The sequence below is a fragment of the Triplophysa dalaica genome, chromosome 25, assembly GCF_015846415.1.
Source record: "Triplophysa dalaica isolate WHDGS20190420 chromosome 25, ASM1584641v1, whole genome shotgun sequence".
In the NCBI taxonomy this organism is placed as follows: Eukaryota; Metazoa; Chordata; class Actinopteri; order Cypriniformes; family Nemacheilidae; genus Triplophysa; species Triplophysa dalaica.
The window spans coordinates 545803-565115 of NC_079566.1; the positions used below are offsets into that span (position 1 = coordinate 545803).

Genomic DNA, 19313 nt, shown 5'->3' on the forward strand with positions numbered 1-19313 from the left:
GTGTATTCCTTACATCCTATCTTTCCAAATGTTCTGCCAAAACATACAGCGAATGGCCATGTAACGTTTTTATACGCCACGTGACTTGTAAATACTGCAAAAAGTGTTTCCATTGCAGTTTCGCAAAATATGCCTTTATTGTATTGCCTGAAAAAACACCTCAGACGAGCGTGAGAACTGTTTTGTGATACATGGGAGTTTTTCCCAAATTGACGTATTTTCAATGCGTTATTTCAATTTGCGCATTTTGAAGGGTAATGGAAACCTGGCTACAGTCTCAAACTGAGCTCAGATTGGTCAATATCATTAAAAATTCAATTTCATTGAAGATCTCAATATGAACTAAAAAAATTGCCACCAAATTGATCAAATACAGATTACTTTACCCTGTAATATCCACATTTTATTTTACACCTCCATGTATTTTAACAATTGTTTAATCTTTGTGTTGATTTCTTCTAAGCAATTTTAAAAGCAACATTAAAACATGAACTCTCCAGAGCTATGAAAGAGCAACTTCAACACATTATGTGACGAGGAGCCGATCTGAGATCAGCGTCACCTGGGAAACGGCCCATGCTGATTGTGTTCACCTGACGCCGATTAGCTGCCGGGCATAAAAGCAGCGTGCTCCCAGCACTCGAGGTCCTGGTTCGGAGAGAGACCAACCGCTGTGCCTATTCCACCCCAGAGAGAGAGAAAGGAAGGACAGCGAGGGAAATACGGAAGAAGACCCACTTGCACGACCACGGACCGGCAGATCTTAACCCACGAGCACCCCGAGTGTCACCTTTTGGACAGTATATTTTAAATTGTTTAATAAATTCCTCACTGGGGCTGCTTACACTGCCGACTTGTGTGTATCGTGTCTCTTACCCCGTCACAACTGGTGGAGAATGCGGGCGGATAGAGGTGAGAGACCGACTCGTGAAGCGTCTTCCCTAATCATCGTATTTCCTGGGTCTCAAGAAGGACGAACACGCTCTCTCTCTCCGTGGTCCAAGAGGGAGGAACCCGAGGACGACCAAGAAGAGAGAGAGATTGACGGCGCCGAATTGAGGGACGTTCCCCCCCGGCAGAAAATCCTGCTCAGCCGAACGAGAGTGCTGCCGAGTATATTTTAAGTTGTTTAATAACTTCCCCACTGGGGCAGCTCACACTGCTGACTTGTGTGTATCGTGTCTCTTACCCCGTCACAATTACAATCACTAATGGACAAATCAATGTCAAGCTCCAAAACGTAAAAAAGTGTCTATATAGCTAGTGTGCTATATTCCAAACACATAAAAGTAGCATGATGGAAATTTATATTGAAGTGAACTTTTCCTCAACCAGTGAACTCAACCAGCTTCATCAAAAAAAAAATGTTTTGGTCAGTATATTTCAACTATAAAATGTATTAGGTTATTCGGCACACAGCTCTTTATTTATAAAAAATGCTCAACCACACAAGAGCGTATCATTTACCGCTTTGATCTTAAGAAACATCAACTCTCACAAACAGTAATTGAGGTCAAAAGCCCATTTGCATTCTCTTCCATACACGGATAACAAGTGGGTTTTTATTAAACAAAATATCTTACTTTCACAAACGTACAGCACGCACGCTTATTTTTAGAAAGCCGATTGACTGAGTCATCAGAAAATTGACAATATTTTTGTGACTAAGATGAGGAGGAAAATCTGCTCCAAGACACATGGTACAGCTCACGGGTCGCCAAAAAACAAAAAGGAAAAAAACTTGCTCGAAGCACATGAAGCTCAGAGACAGACTTGGAAGCAGCGAGAGACAAACATACACAGACTCCCATCGAGTCACACAAGCGAAACGCACCAGGGCGCATGCGAACCCATGCTGAGATACACGCCCACAGAGATCACAGACACAGAGGATTCAAAGAGAGACAGAGGGAGAAGATGCCATGTTGTCTTTCAAAAATCAATCCCATGATGCATCAGTGTGAGGTGTAACAGATGGCTTATTGATAGTATATCTCAAAGACTTAAGCCTGGATTTTCACATCAGCATACGCACATTGACATCTCTTTTCTCTGCTCTTGACAATGCTGACATTTCGGTTCATTCTTTTATAGTGCAACAACTACACACCTAAGCTTTATTCAAGGGTAAATTTGTGTTTCAAAGCCGTCCTTTGTGATTTCAAATCTCATACGAATCAAATGCATTTTTGTTTTTCTGACACAAGCTTATACGGAGAAAATGACAGCTAGCTCGGGGATCCTCTAAGATATCTGCCCTTAAGAAAGAAAATCGCAGATGGGATTTATTAAATAACTTAATTTCTTCACGACATCAATGAGAATTGAGAGGAAATGGAAATTATAGCTTGAAAGGATAGCTCACCCAAAAAGGAAAATTATTTACTCATCCACCCCAAACAACAGCGGTACAAATTCACTTTCCTGTAAAGACACAAAACCAACGGATGTCAATGGGTTCCAATGTGGTTTGGTTACCAACATTCTTCAAAATATCAAAAAAATCTGAATGACACGAGGGTGATGAGAAAATGATGACATAATTTGCATTTTGGGGTGAATTATCTCTTTACGTCCTCAATGTGTCAGAAACAGTATTTCTCCTGAGAAAAAAATACACAGAAATCTCACAAATGTGACCATTAAAGATTGAGAATAGATCTCAACAATGTCACAAGAACAAAGTCACAAACCGAGCTCTGATTTGCCAAGAAACCAATCAAAAATCAACATTGTTGAAGAACCCGATATGAACTAAAATATTCATCTTTACATCAACTCTTATCCATATTATTTTACCTACAAAATCTACATTCAATTTACACCTCCATCATCTTAATGTATTTAAACAATTGTCTCATTTCTTTCATTTTTTATATCCCCAATACACTTTTAGGAGAAACATCTGAGACTTAGTTGAACTTTAAATGAAACACTATTGAAAACTCAGTCTACGTTCTTAAAATAAAGGTTTTTTTATGTCATCGCTGTGAAGAACCTACTAAGCACCTTTATTTTTAACAGTGTAATGAATGTGATATAAATCCGGTCAGTCTGATTTGTGATTTATTCAACTAAACCTGTGCTTCAACATAAATCATCACGATTATTCGCACATATACTTATAAAAAATATATTTGTGAATAACTTGACCGATACAGAGGTGCGTTTAATCATGGACACAACGGCTTGTTTAAATGTAATGCGGAAATTCAATGAAAAATGGACAGAAATGTAGACTAATGTTTATTCTTCCTGTTTCATGTGTTAAAGTGATAAACTGATTTATTGCTATATTTGTTACTGTTAGTCAATATTATTCATAAAAGGTGATTAAGATATTGTCAAATATACGGACTTGAACATTCTTCCTTACTTCACATAATACTTCTCCATTCTTCCAAATATGATCAAATGTTCAATCATATTTGTAATACTAAGGTAAATGTCATTAAAAATGATTTGAATAATAATCATAAAATGAATGAATTGCATAAAAAGGTATTTTAGGACATTTGTAGGCGTGAAATCCTAGTCATGTGTTTTAAAAAAACGACCTATTTCTGCAACATTTACTAATAAAATCTATTATGCTTTATTCCAAAGCAATTTTTGTGCCGAATGCCCAATTTGTGATTTGCAAACTGTTTTATTGTTTCTGCCGTCTATTAAATTCAACAAAAAACTTGATGTTTGTGATTTCTAAAAGGAAATAAAAAAGTGTTTCTTAAAGGTAGAACAAATTACAGCACACCTCACTTGTAAGGGCCATAGAGAGAGAGTGGAAAAACTAAATCACGACTGTTTTTCGCCGCAGTAAAAATATTTCACAAACTTAATAAGTGGACCTCAGGGAGAAAACAATAAAGTGATGAAAAATGTATGATACGACCCCTTTAAACATTTATGAATCTCAGATTGCCAAGTGTCATGTTGCATCGACTTCCACAAATAACCATTCTGGCTCAAGGGTCCTTTCTCAGAGCGTTTTAAGTTACCTGGTCTCAGCAGCGATCAAACTCTGCTTTTCCTGGTAGTTTTCCAGACCACCATCATCGCCAAGTCGGTTAGGCTGGTCAGTATTGAGGCTTCAGAGAGTTTCATGTACATATCGGCAGCTACACACTGGTAGCAGCTTAAGCAACGTAATCCACTCAAGACCACCGCAATCTCCAGCTCTTTCACACTCATCCTCCAGTCCTTCATACAGTCAGGTCACTCTGAATAAAAGCATCAGTCCTTTTTTTCTCTCTTCAGCAGGTGGTAAGACCTTCATCGAGGCCTTTTGAAGGAACTCCACAATCTGTTAGAGCCCCTGCAGCCTGAGTTAAGAGTCCTGAGGCCAGATGTGAGGGAGACTCCATCTCCTCCACCGCTGGGCTTTAAAAGGCCACCTGGAATGGATTGTACCTCAACTCCAATCCCCGGAGGATGAGAAAGGCTTCGGGCAGGCAGCTCTGTATTCAAAACTCTGCGGCAGAAAGCACGCCAGGGCACACAAAGGTATGAAAGCGGCAGCTCCGGTCGGCTTTAAACACCACAGCTATGCCATCAGGGCTATTGTGTGCAATGAAAATGAGGAGTGGGAGCCAGTTAAACGTACAGTGTTGTGCGGATTGGAGAAAGGGGCGGCACATGGAGACTAACACACAGATGTGCACGTATGCATGTACATACGAATGCCAGCCAACAAACAAAACTGATTGCTAAGGGGAGAATACACACTCAAAGCAAACAGCAAACTGGGTCTAATGCATTCTGGGTAAAATTAGGCCTCCAGTCGCCGATAATGAGAGTTTGGGAGCAACAAATGTGGCCAGCATCACAAGCAAACTCCCTTTAGACGTTTAAAATAACATGCAGGCTGCTGTCATAGATAGATGCACATCTGGACTCAGTTAACCAGGATTTGCATCAGCCATACAGCCACAAATAATGGTACGGTTTTGTACAATTCATATCGTACTTTGATACAAAGCCATCTCGTAAAATAGTTATGAATTGCTGTTGGAATGAATGTTGGAATGAATTCTCGATTCTCAATTACGTCAAATGCATCGAACAAAACAATCGAGAATGTTACAAAAAAAACCCTGCAGATTTCATTTCAGTATAAAAAATCCTGATCACTGGAATTCGTGAGTATTTTATGAGCTTGAAGATTTGTATGAATTCGTACCATGTGAAACGTACAAAAACGTACGATAAGTAGATAAAAACAATACAAAAAGCCCACACGTAAAGCTAACCATCACTTGTGGCAAGGCAAATCCTATTAAAACGTATCAACATAGGTGTAATTTGCGGGTGGGACAGATGACACCGGCACTTTTTTTTCATAAACGCGGTGAGAATGAAATGTGTGCATCATCCACGTTCTGAGCGCTTGCTTGTACATCCAGTGTCCAAGAACAAAAAGGCGTAAACCAACGAACAATTGAATTTTTTTGTCATAAACTCTGATATTCATAGGAACAAGCTTCCAAGGAAACTAGTTAAGAACTGCTGTTACTTTGTGTTGGCAGTGTTGTCTTATATGGCAGTGTGAGACTGAAGAAAAAGAAAATTTGGCTCAACAGGAGAATCCTAGTAGTTTTTTCAATTTCATTTGAGTTTTGGTCACTTAAACATTACAATCAACGAAAAATATGTCGTTTTCATAAGTTGTTCTGTATATCGCACCTAAAAAATTACTGAAATAACAGCATGTACGATTTAAACAACACAGCCTGTCAAAACTATTTGCAGAACATCAAATGCAGAAAGCAGAAATCAAGTCTCATCTCATCTGCTTTAGGTAAGAGCGGTTTTATAATTATAATAATAATAATAATTTTATACATTTATATAGCACTTTTCTGGACACTCAAAGTGCTTTACATGGAAGGGGGGATCTCTTCAACCGCCACCAATGTGCAGCATCCATCTGGATGTTGCGATGGCAGCAATATTGCACCAGAATGCCCAACACACACCAGCTTATTGGTGTAGAGGAGACAGAGTTATGAAGCCAATCAGTACATATGGGGATGATTAGGAGGCCATGATGTATAGAGGCGAATGGGCGAATTTGGCCAGGATACCAGGGATACACCCCTACTCTTATATGGGATTTTTAATGACCACAGAGAGTCGTGACCTTGGTTTAACATTTCATCCGAAGGACTGTGCTTTTTGACAGTATAGTTTCATGATTCTGCCTCATCATGTCATGTCTTTCTTGATCATGTGGCAAAATCTTGGCAGGATCCCTTGTTTTATGTGGAGAGAGGCATTTTGGCCCTGTTGGCCTTTTTGGCCCTGTTGCTCTCACCGGTCTCATCTATGTTCCTGCCCTCTCGTTCCTTGTTTAGCTTTCCATCAGTGTTTCATCCCCGACACCTGTCCATTGTTAGTTATCCTTTGTTAGTATCCCCTATAAAATGCCCTCGTGTCTATTGTCCTGTGCTCGTTTGTTTTGGGTGTCTGCTATGTTTGCTAGTTTGTCTTGTCGCCCCTTCACCGCTGCTACCTGCGCTTGGGTTCTTCTGACAATTTCTGGCAGTATAGTGTGCCCGTCACTATACTGGGGCATTAGGATTCACACAGACCACATGGTGAACACGCCCTGCTGGTTTTACTAACCCCTCTTCCAGCAGCAACCTAGTTTTCCCAGAAGGTCTCACATCCAGGTACTGACTCCAGTGGGCAACCAGTCTTGGGCTATAGGGTGATATGGCTGCTAGTTATATAACTTTTCCTAGTTAAGATGAACTTTTTCGATGTCTATAATAAAGGCATATTGATATAAAAGTTCTTTATATTTCTTCTTCTCACTGTTAATTTACTAATTGACTATCCCGTAGATCCTTAGATGGTATTTTTCGTCTATGCGTAATTTCGTCACATTCGTACACAGAACAAAGAGGATCTGGCTGCTAGCCCGCATGTGGATGCGAGTGACAGGCGTTTTTTTAACGTGTAACAGTTACTCGCAACTGCTGGGGAGGATTTTATACAACGTTTAGTATTATTTTTGGGCGGCGTTTAGTACTTTTACTTATAAACGCCAAGCAGTGTTCATCTGGGGATTCATCATTTGTGAAAAACAAGAAAGAACGAACTGATGACAGTTAAGAAACAGGGAACGTGATCAGACTCGTGCGAAAACAAGAATTAACATTGGCAAGGCATTTCAAAGGTGGCGGGAACTCGGGGATCTGAGACATGTCGGATGCAGACATCGCTTTATTTCTTCTGAACAGGTAACATTAATCTTATGACATTTACATTTACAAACTGAGATGGCGACAAAGAGGCCAATCCTACGGACTGCCGTTTTAATATAACAATAGAATAAAATGCCACACATGACAACTAGGTTCGCTGATTACCTCAAAGATCAATAGATAACTGTTTGTTACAAGCGAATCTAACAAAACCTGTTTTCCGATATGGTCATGTGGCGTTCGACAAATAACCAATCCAAGTTTTCCCATACACATGACCATAAAATTAAGTACTGCATATTTCTCTTATTATTATTAGTATTATCTACTAAATAATGATCCGTCAAATGAATCACTGAACAATGTAAAAACTATGAACTATAAGTATAAGAAATATACCAGCCAGCCTAGTACTGGACCTGAAAACAACATACTGTAAGCTTAAAATTCAGTATTACAATACATGCTATTGTTAGTCAGACTTTCACTTTTTCAATTTATCAGGCTCTTTAATTAAATACGTGTTCAAAAACGTAGTTTCCATAAATGAAAACTGGCAGCGACGCTTACATCTGCAGTGCTTTGTTTAACATTTAAACTTTAGTAATAAATCTTCCTATTAACTCAGTGTCTGATGAGTTCAGTGGTGGATTTATTAGCTTAGTCACGTCTTTCTTTCTCACAGCCGGTCTGTCACTCACACAGTTACTGTTAGAACAACTAAATAGTATGTCCATTCAAACTAAACTATGGGCCTATTATACCTTAAATATGCGAGCACTGCCACAAACTACAGCCTCAAAGTTTATGGTTGGTAAATCTGTGGCCATTAGGTATTAAAGGCCTTATAAAGAAAAGTGCTGTGGTCAGCAGTGCTGTTCCTGGTCTAAGGTGTTTCTTTTGTCTTAGCTTGACCAGACCTGTCAGTTATTCCCTCTTACACACACACACACACACACACACACATAGACAGTGATTTCTCTCTCCTGCTGCTTCTGATCTCCATCTGGTATTGGGTTTATCGTTGACTGCCAGCTCTCTCTCTCTCTCTCTCTCTCTCTCTCTCTCTTCGTCTTTCCCCTCCCTTTCTCTCTCTCTCTTGTGCAAATCTGGCTTAGGACACAAACACCATTATCTTTACAAAACGCACCCATATCTAAGGCTTCAAAACCATAATGTAAGCATAATGTTGGAGAAAACCTGCCCACAAACTCGACGTCCAATGCAACAGACGGCCATTAATCACGACGGCAGTTTCACAAAACACACACTGAAGCCTATTATCAGCCATTTTGAAAGAATAATGCTGAACAAACGCTAGCGTCCCCGTGTAAGGACCTGATAAGAGAACACATCAGAGGTGTACGCGTCCCAGCGGCCAGGCATACTAATGAAAGACGCTAAACAAGTGACAGCCGACGTGAATGTGTAATTACTGCCATTTGCTATTACTATTGTTCATTCGTATTATTTCAGGTTTGTGCGTGTCTTAACAGTATGTATTAAATGTCGGCACACGTGCTGTGGAAATGAGTGATAACTCGGGTCGTGTAAAGGATGGAGTGGTGGGCTGCTGTATTTCTAAAAGATCAGATAGGTGGAGGTTGATAGAAGAGATGACAAATCCCACAGATTTACATTAAAGGATCTGAGATATCTGAGTACTAGAATAATGTAGAGACTTGGGGGGTGGGCTCTACCCCCCAAACACCCCGGGAATCATATAGTAAGACCATAAAGGACTAGTTCACCCGATTATGAAAATTTGGTGATAATTTAAACACTCTCATTTCATCGCAGATTTAAATACAAATAAATAATTTTAATTTAAAATGCTATCTTGTGATCTTCTTATATACTGTATTTATCATTAACGTTATACACATTTGGGTAAACTCTTTCTCGCTATGAGTCGCAGGATTTTCCATCATATCTGACACAATATTTCCCCGCCATTAACAAGGATTTCTGGATTTCAGTGTTTTCAGGGTTATATAGTGGGTGGCGGATTTGATATATTGTACAGTATGTTCATTTAGAAGAAAACATTCTAGGGGGCCATCAAACACTTGTTATTTTCAACCCAGCGTTGGATCAAAAATGGATCAATAATATTCAATAATTCATAAAAATGAACCCTTCCTGGGTTGTTTTAACTCTTTGTTGGGTTAAATATAAAACATTTTTTAGTTAATTCAACCGAGCCGTTGGGGTTGTCCCCTTTGACCCAACGCGGGTAAAAGATAACTCGGCTGGCTTGCAACTTTTTAAAAATGCTGGAAATGAAAGACTTAATAAAGCAGCACGTTTGTGAGGTAAATAAATCATATTTTACGTTTTTTAATCGTTGGATACGTTGAATGCCCATTGCAAAATACATAACAACGCGGCAAGTTCAGACATGGTGGCATGTTGTTTTTTGCATATGACGACTAGTCATGGGACACACGAGAACCAAGGAAATTCAACATTTGACATACAACTCTGATGAGGGTGAGTACATTTTGAGAGAATTGTCATATTCGGACATACACTGGGTTATTTTCAACCCAGTGTTGAGTCGAAAAGGGACGAAACCAACTGATGAGTTGTTATTAGACTGTGCTTGGTTGTTTCGAGTCCATAATTCTGGGTTGTTTCAACCCATTATTGGGTCGAATATAAAAATTCTGTGTTAATTTAACTTGATGGCTGCGTCTGGAATGGCCTTGACCTAACACCCAATTAATTTCCTTTTATTAAGTTTTGCATGACTCACAAAAAGAGAAATTAATTGTTTTATTCTAATTGTTCTTGAATCAAATCATATTTCAAGCTCTGATATTTTTTGTATTGCAAAGAGGAGCAGTGTGTTTGATGTACTACTGATGGGCTCTCGCTGTCACACAGCTACAGTCAAAGTTCAGCACTGATGGGCAGTTCAGTAACAGCATCCTCATCTCCCCTCACAGAGGATGCTCAAATTGGAGCCAAAATGGCTTTTTGTGACCCGTGCATCAGAGCCACAACTATCGCTCTACACTTTGTCCAAGCCCTGAGTACAGTTGATAGATCTCCATCAATTCTGCTTCAAAAGCTTTTCTTTCTTATTGATTTCAGAATTTTATATTATAGAGTCCTTGTTTCTATTTATCCAATATGGTTTGTGTTTTCCAGTTTTCAATCACAAATGAAGGGATGAACGGCAAAAATCCACAAGCCCGCTTAGCTGTCTTGACAGAGAAGTCTGATGGAATATACTCCTTGAATAGTGGTTCCTTTATACCTTCACAATGTTCATCATACGAAAGGCAAAAAATCAATGTGCCATATGGAAATAGATTTTCACTATTCTTTAAGACTTTTTCGCAGTCGCTATCTACAAATTGCAGACACGAGGTCTGGGGAAGAGTAAGAACAGGAAATGAAAATGGCAGTAAGAGATAAAAACAGAAGAAATAGAGACGGCGGTAGATGAGGGATAGGATTAGAATGTAGATATGAATCACATTAGTAACTAAATAGCGTTTGTGTCGAGCTCCCGATACAAATTACCATGGGGAAAGGCTAAGACGGGGGCTTACGAAGTTGACCCTCTGGATTTCAGAGCACCATTGATGCGTTAAGATGCTTCTCCTCCCTGAGGCAGCCGGGTTCAACACTCGTGCGATAGTGAGAACTGTTTAGCATCTTATCGGAGGTGTTGAGACTCCAAATGTCAAGCCAGGCGTGAGAGAACACGGGAAAACAAAGCAGCATGGGCTGAATGAACTAGATTCTCCTGTAGAGCACTGAGGAAACAAACTGGGTGCCTGTTACAGAACACCACAAGCATTTGTTAAGACTTTATCTTTCCGGTGTAACAAATTGAAAAACAAAATGAAACATACAATAGTTCTGCTTGCGGATGTTAAGTAAACTCTCACCACATGCATTTGGTAGATGGTTTTACCCAAAGTGCATGTAAGCCAAACATTTTACCGCCTCAACCACCTCAAACTTTTTCAAAGATTTTGTGCCAATGACCTTGCCAACTTTTGCAAATTGAGATGACTAGTTCATCAATGCAGCCTATACCTTTCCAGACGACCAATCACATCAGAACTGGAGATTTAAGTCAGTGTTTGCCTTTTTTGTGCTCGGATTGCATCAGGCGGTGGGCGACTTATCAATGTAACATTTTGGAATGTGAACAGATGCAAACTTGGAGATATCAGTGAATCTGACTGAGACAGGGGGAGAGCTCGACAGGGGAACAGGTGCGAGGAAACACATCAAGATGTGGGCTCCGGAGTCTATGTCATCGAGTCGGAGTGGCTGGAAGAGTCGCTGTTAAGGTGTAGAACTCATCACGCCACCGCCTGTACCTCATCCTCCCGGGTCTCTGACCTCGCATGTCACTCAAGGAAGTGCATTTACCTGCCAGCTGAACACGCCAAGCCGTAATGCAGTTCAATCTGTCAGCCTCCCTCTAGCAATTTGTACACGTTCTCTGAGGAGCCCGCGACGGCTACAAAACTCAAACCAAATAGGTGAGGAACGAGTCAATTAGTCTGTCCATCAGCTGGTCTTTCCTCGCCGCTGTAATGGCCGTGTTAGTCCAAGTGGCTCTTGATCTGTGAAGTTATTTCAGCCTTTCTTCGCACGGCTTGAGTCAGCAGTCACGCAGGGCAGATGTCCTCTCTTAAGTCCTCCCTCAGTCATCCGTACTGTCAGTCAGCGCAGCATGCGTCTACCGCAGGAGACGGCCACTCGCTCACTGTGTTAATGTGCGTGGAAGTCAAGAGCACTGACTCACTAAAAGTGATAACAACGCTGGAGTTTATGCCAGGAACGCTGTCAGTTCAGAAGTAAAGTCATGGGAGTGTATCGGAATGGAAAAAGGGTGGTTGAAGTCAAGATTAAATAAAAACTGATTTCTTTACGACTATATTAAGGTAGTATTGTGAACAAATAGGTACTATATATTATTCTTAACCAAAACATTTGCCTGTTATAGCGTCTTATAGCCTTGTATCTCCATATTCTGTTATTTCTATTTTCTGCCATGAATCATTGTTATTAGTCACCCTTTATGTTTGTCACTGGGTTTTCTAACCAATACAAAGTAATAAAAGTGCTTGTCAACTTTGACAACACAGTATTTCATCATTTTAAAAAGTACAAAGTTTTTCCATTTCCTGAAAAACAGCGAATCTGGATATCTGAGGTTTCAGAAAGACAGCGGCGATGTTTCACCCACTTCACAATCCAACTAAATCCCAGTCAATAAACAATCCAGGTAATACAAATATATATTTTCCAAGTCCTGTTTACCCAGAAAATATGTAACATTATGAAAATAAGTCGCAAGAGATGACTCACATTGACCGCAGTGGTAGGTACTAATGTGTTTACATTGTTCGAGGCTATGATCCCATACACAAACTACCTGAATCCAAACAAAAATGTTTGAACAGAGGTCGAATACATTGTGGACACTTCAAACAAGTGATTAACATTTTGCGCGGATCTACTTGTTTTAATCGATTGTACAATGAACAATTTAAGCATTCTGTGTGCACCCAGTCTGCTGTCTGTCAAATGTAAGTTTAATATCTACAGTATGTATCCTCTGTATTTCTTTCAGTACAGTCTTTTTACCTACACGACTAAATATTGTGTTCCGTTCACAGATCCACATGGATATGATAAAAACTTTATTATTCATCATTCCTCTAATGAAGAGAGTTCATTAGCTCACTCTCTCCCCTCCGGAGGCTTTATTTCGCTGATGAACACATAAGCAGTTTGCTACGGAAATGCCAATTAACCCCGTTTACGTTTCCAGACTGCACACCTGCACGGAGACAAACACCGCCTCATCTCAAGATACAGTATTCCATCAAAACAGCAAATTCAAGAAAATATAGTTTACAAATCTACATGTATGCATGATGAAGGTATGGTATAGATACAAAAAGGAACAAACAAGATCACAATTTGAAATACAGCTGCAAAAGGTGAGTCACGCCGGGTTGATTGCCAATTTGCAGTATGTGTCAGTTATAAAAGAGAGCTGACAGTTAGCACTCTGTTACATGAGTCTTCAAAGCAACAAGAGGAAAATAACACAGCGCTACAGAGGCGGAATAATAGCTGCCTAAATTACAGGTGCATCAGTCACAAAAACTACCAAATTACTTGAAATGTCAAGAAGTACATCTCGAAAATACGATCAACATGCCAAACATGCGCAAAAAACAGATCGGCGAGATGAAATATAGTTGCAGAGAGTTGGCGCTCCCAGACATAGGCAGACAACACAGGGTAGTTAAATGCCACGCAAGTGTGGCTTTAAACATTTTTACTTGTTAGCTCACATGAGCAACACCTCACAGGACACGAATTTACAGCAGGGCAGCAACTTGTTGAAGACTTTATGAGGCAAACACACCAGAAGAAAAATAAATGGGTGAGAGACAAAACCTGGTACTATGGTCTGATGGGTCACCTTTCACCCTATTACCTACATCCAGACAGCCGCATGTTTAGAAAAGCCAAATGATGCCCATAAGCCCCAATTATCGTAAGAGAATATCTCACAGGCGTCATTTTGATCATTATATAGCAACCGAGGAATATGAAAACTTTTTATAGACTGTATAGATTGTATATGTTCGATAATATGGGTGGATGATCAATCATGATGATTAACTTTGTGAATCTGGTAAAAAAAGCAGGGAAACTATTTTGACAGTGTACAAAACAGCTCAACGTATAGACTAATATGTATGTACATTATATGTATGACAGAGTGATACCCGTACATCAAACTGATGGAATGTAGAATGTAACTGCTCTTAACAACCAACATTTGTAACCAACTTAACGATCAAAATCCCTCAACCACTACTTTCTCCTGTCGCTTCATCTGCTCATCATTATACCAGCGTTCTTCAACCCCACTTGCACATTTTGGAGGTGTCCCGTATTCGACACACCCATTTTAAATCTCATGGCACTCAGTTGAATTAACCAGGTGGGTTTAATAATGCTAACATCCAAAACGTGCAGTTCGGAGGGGCCTCTTGGACCCGCATCTACAGTAGAATCACTGCTGTGTATCGCTCGCGTGTTTCAGCACCACGGACAGCGACCGGTCTGGTGGCTCGTGCACTTCACACACTTCGCTTCACTTTGACCATTTAATTTCCTATTAGGTAACGTCGTATAATTTATGTAGTACGTTACCTGAGACGATGTTTTAGGTTCAAAGCTCCAAATGACAAAACAATCCCATTCATTTAAATGCTGTGACATTATCACATTAAATTATTATGAAACCTCTGATTGGTACAAACACAACGAAACATTTCCAGACGAACTGTAATATTACTTACTGCGTCTTTGGATGGTCTGTGGAGATGGTCCTTGAGGGATGCTTGATATAGCCAACGTGTGCATATATATATATGTGCGTGCGCGCGCGTAAAGAGGGGGGTTGCTCGTAAGACCACAGGTATATAAACGTATTTCAATTGCTCACACGCAGGTGCTTATGGTCGTTTAATACGCACAGCTTCAGAAAAAACTTCAACTGTCAAGTGTCGTGAAATTGCTCTTGTACGATGAATATTGCGTGCGTCGCGATTCGACATGTGCAAGACGGATCTCGCCAAATGATTGCTTTTAATATTCGGATAAATAACAGTCGAATGTTTCGAAATGATTAAAACAACTTGTTATTTTAAAGGAAATATACAGTTGTGCTTAGCCTGTATGTATTGCTCAATTACAGAGGCTGACAACAAACACCATAAAGCGCACGCGAAAAAAGAAGCGATTTCACGTCGAGTCGGACGGAGAGGTTTACGCACTATTGTTTACAAACGTCGGACAATCGGAATTCGTACTCACGAATACAAGACGCCAGCGCACTTGCCATAATTCCGTCGCCTAAAAGACTGGCAGGAGAAATAAATACCAAACGTCGATGGGAATTAAAGGGTTCGTGAGAGTGTCGCGTGTGAAAACTAGTCGGAGCTATTAAAAACAAGAAAGTGCCCCTTTTCTTTGAATGGTAAAAATGATGTAATATCGGCAAAAAGAAACACGGCAGCTACACACAGACAACGACGACAGATCGCGGAACCTCCCTCTCCTCTCCCTCTCTCTATACTGTCCCTCTCTCACTCTCGACGTCAGTGGGCAGAGCTCCTCTCTCTCTCTCTCTCTCTCTCTCTAATCTGCAGTCTGTAGTGTGCAGACTATGAAGACACCGCAGGTGGAATAGAGTGCAGATTAGAGCGCTCATTGGCTGATGGAAAGACAGATGGTGCGTTTATATCCCAGATAAATAGTGAAAACCTCCTCCCTGCATAGAGTTGATGCCTTACAGAGAGCAGCCAATGGAAAGCCGTGATTCCCAGTTCCCATCTTCTCATGTTCTGTCACTTTGATGTATGTAGGCATTCTGTCACTGTATTATATTCATTCTGTTTCTACTGGAGCATCCTCGGTTGATTCTTTTGTGGGAGGCAATGTTCTGGTGCAACTGTATTGTCATTTCCTGGACTTACAGCTTTGATATTTCACAGGGCTGTATTGAGGGACCTTAAACTATTGTTGGTTTGTTCTTAACCTAAAGCACTAAACTTGTACTGAAAAAAGGTTTATACTTAAAAAAAAAGCTGTTATTTTACATAATTTAACATTTTTTTCACGTATAATGAAGAATAAAATTTAAGAAAAAAAGATAAAAAACATGTAGTGTATTTTTATTTTATTTTTTGTATCGTTTTTGAAAATATTTTTGTACATTTTGCATTCATGAAATTGGCTCACTTCTTTCCAAAATTGTATTATTATTCTAGGACTTTTTTGTAACTCAGCCAATGTTAACAAAAAAATGTAGAAAGTAAAATACTTTTTTTAGTTTTAAATAGTTTCATTTATTACAAATACAAGCAACATATTGCATGGGTTATAATTGTCATTTATGAAAAAAGATGTTTTTTCATTTTCTGGAAATTATGTATTTAAACTGAAAAAACAATGTGTTGACAAAAACATTAATTGCATGATTTTTTGTAGTAAATAAATTAAACATCACAAAGGGTCAAACAATTTTTGTTATTACTGTGTGTTCCCTTGCATTGAACCCCATGCCCTCTGTGTTGCTAACACAATGATGTACTAACTTAGCTATGGGAATCATGTTTCTTATGATTTATGTTAATAATAATACAACTAAAAAAATTAACCCAAGGTTCTTGAATACAAAATTGGTCTTGTGTCTTGCATTTATTTCCATACCAAATTCTAACTGGTGTTTTCCTTTATGCATCTGCAAAGGCTGCATAAAAGCAATATCACATATCCATTTATTGCGTGGCTTAGAAAAAACAAGACTGGAAAGCGACTCCAAGGCTGCATCTTATTCATGCAAAACCAAACCCAAAACCTAAACAAACCTAAATCTTTAGCTTTCTTCTTGTCGCCGTCCTCTGAACACTAGTATTTCTGTCAGGAAACGCAGCCTGACTGTCTTGTTTCTAGACTGGGAATAGAAGCACACCTCTGTGAGAACACAGATCTAAATCCTGTGGCTCTGTTCTTGGCAGTGGAAGCTGAGCGGATGAGTCACGCTGGTTGAAAATGATATCTCACTATTCGATGAGAGCAGCATTTATCATGTGAGTGAGGGCGCAAGCAAACATTTAATTATAGACCTAGTACATTAGGATGTCAACACCTCAGCAGTCTCTTCCCCCAAAAGTCAATAATGACCTTTAAAACTTTTTGATTGGTCGGGAAGAAATGCCGTGCAATTTGCATGTTTACAACTATACCGCAGCAGCACCCAAACAGGCAGTCGTAAGTAAAGCCAATCCATTGCCACTGTCAAATCTCATTGTCTCTATAGATTACTCATAAACTCTTCCGAGCATAAATTCAGCACCCTTCTAGACGATGGAGAGATTGGATGGTGTGAAGTGGGCTGCAGTAATTACTCATACATACATCATAACAATGGACTGCTCTTGCCTAGAACAGCAAGAAAGGTAGCATTTCATTATTCCCCACTGCAAATTTTTCTCCTCGGAAACTTTGAAAGAGTTCTCATTTATATTTTTAACACCATGCTTTGGAGGCAAATCATTTACATGAGTCCATAAGCAATAGTCTTAGTGTGGGGGACAGAAAGGGTGCTGTTGAGGATATTTCCACAGACCAGTAGACCTATTAGCATACATTTTTAAAAACCCACTTGGAGAGATGGATGCATATTTCTTGCTGTATGGTATACGTTTAAGTGATGTTAAATACATTTCTGTATTAACTTGAGGAAATTGTTTGCTTTTTGTATTATAGTGGTTCCAGTCGGTGGGTGGGTGGATGGATGGATGGATGGATGGATGGATGGATGGATGGATGGATGGATGGATGGATGGATGGATGGATAGATAGATAGATAGATAGATAGATAGATAGATAGATAGATAGATAGATAGATAGATAGATAGATAGATAGATAGATAGATAGATAGATAGATAGATAGATAGATAGATAGATAGATAGATAGATAGATAGATAGATAGATAGATAGATAGATAGATAGATAGAAAAATAGATTGGTTGATTGGTTGGTTGATTGGTTGGTTGGTCGGTTGGTCGGATGGTGGGATGGTGGGATGGTGGGATGGTGGGATGGTTGGTTGGTTGGTTGGTGGATGGATGGATGGATGGATGGATGGATGGATGGATGGATAGATGGATAGACAGACAGATAGACAGACAGATAGATAGATACAAAGATAGACAGACAGACAGATAGAGATAGTTCGAAAAATAGAAAGACAGACAGACAGACAGATAGAGATAGATCGAAAAATAGAAAGACAGACAGACATAAAGACGAAAAGGCGTACGAACAGACAAGAGTGATAGATAGACAGACAGATGGATAAATAGAGACTGACAGACAGACAGATGACAGATGGATAGAAAGACGGAGAGAGAGATCAATATATAGAAATAAAAACCTTACCACTGCAGTATTTTTAAAAGTATCTAAACAATTCTTATTCTTCGAATTTATGTATTCTGTCTGGGTCATTCCTTTAAAACCCAGACTTCAAATAAATCTTCCCTAACAAGGCCAACTGCTACAGAGAACAGAGGCATGACTTATCTGCCTCTTCCTATTTCTGGATCAATTCCACCTATCTATTTTCGTCAGTCTTAATCTCACACTTTTCTTTTTCCTCAATTCAGAACAAATCCCTCAACTGGTCAATCTATTTCAAGGTTGTTCCGAGACAGTTAAGATCAGTGAAATCACAAGTTACCCAGTTGGGATTTGTTTCATCTGCCCAGGGACTTGGGTTCTTATCCCAGACCAAACTCAGTTATTCTCTGATGTGTACCAGGGCAATTGACAGCGCGATGTGTCATATTTCACACAAACATGAAGTAGACATACATGACTATAAAGTGTCACGAACTGTCAGGTGGTTCAAATTGAAGTGAAAATGATAACAAATGTGACCCTGGATAACAAAACTTGTGGGTCAATCTTTCGAAATTTAGATTTTTACATAATCTGAAATCTGAGTAAATAAGATTTCTATTGATGTATGAGTTGTTAGAATAGGACAATATCTGGCTGAGATACAACCGTTTAAAACACGGGATTCTGAGAGTGCAAAAAACAAAATATTGAGAAAATTGCCTTTGAAGTTGTTAATCAGAGGCACTGTGGCAGGCCATCCACTCACAAAAATAAAGTTTTTATATATTTAAGGTAGGAAATTTACAAAATATCTGCATGGAACATGATCTGTACTTAATATATTAATGATTTTTGGCATAAAAGAAAAATCTTAAATTTTGACCCATACATTGTGTTTTTGTCTTTTCCTAAAAGTTTTCCCGTGCTGTTTAAGACTGGTCTTGTTATCCAGGGTCACAAATATCAATGAAGAAATTGTGACAGCGATTCAATTCCTAAACTACTGTACCGCCTGCTCCAAGCACTTTTTTTTTTACAAGTTATAATGTGACATACTGTATAAACAAAAAGTGTTGACAGAAACGAGATGTGACTGGTTTAAAAATCATTATGTGTCAATGAATTTCGT

The 19313-nt window shown here is 39.3% G+C and overlaps 1 protein-coding gene across 1 annotated transcript in view; it reads right to left on the reverse strand.

The window, feature by feature from the left end:
• Positions 1-15320, reverse strand: part of gabbr1b (gamma-aminobutyric acid (GABA) B receptor, 1b) — a 115230-nt gene extending 99910 nt beyond the window's left edge. The window contains exon 1 of the mRNA XM_056741172.1: positions 14570-15320. Within this exon, the coding sequence (XP_056597150.1) occupies positions 14570-14633 (64 nt within the window). The 5' untranslated portion in view covers positions 14634-15320. The remainder of the gene's footprint in view (positions 1-14569) is intronic.
• Positions 15321-19313: the final 3993 nt, after the last annotated feature.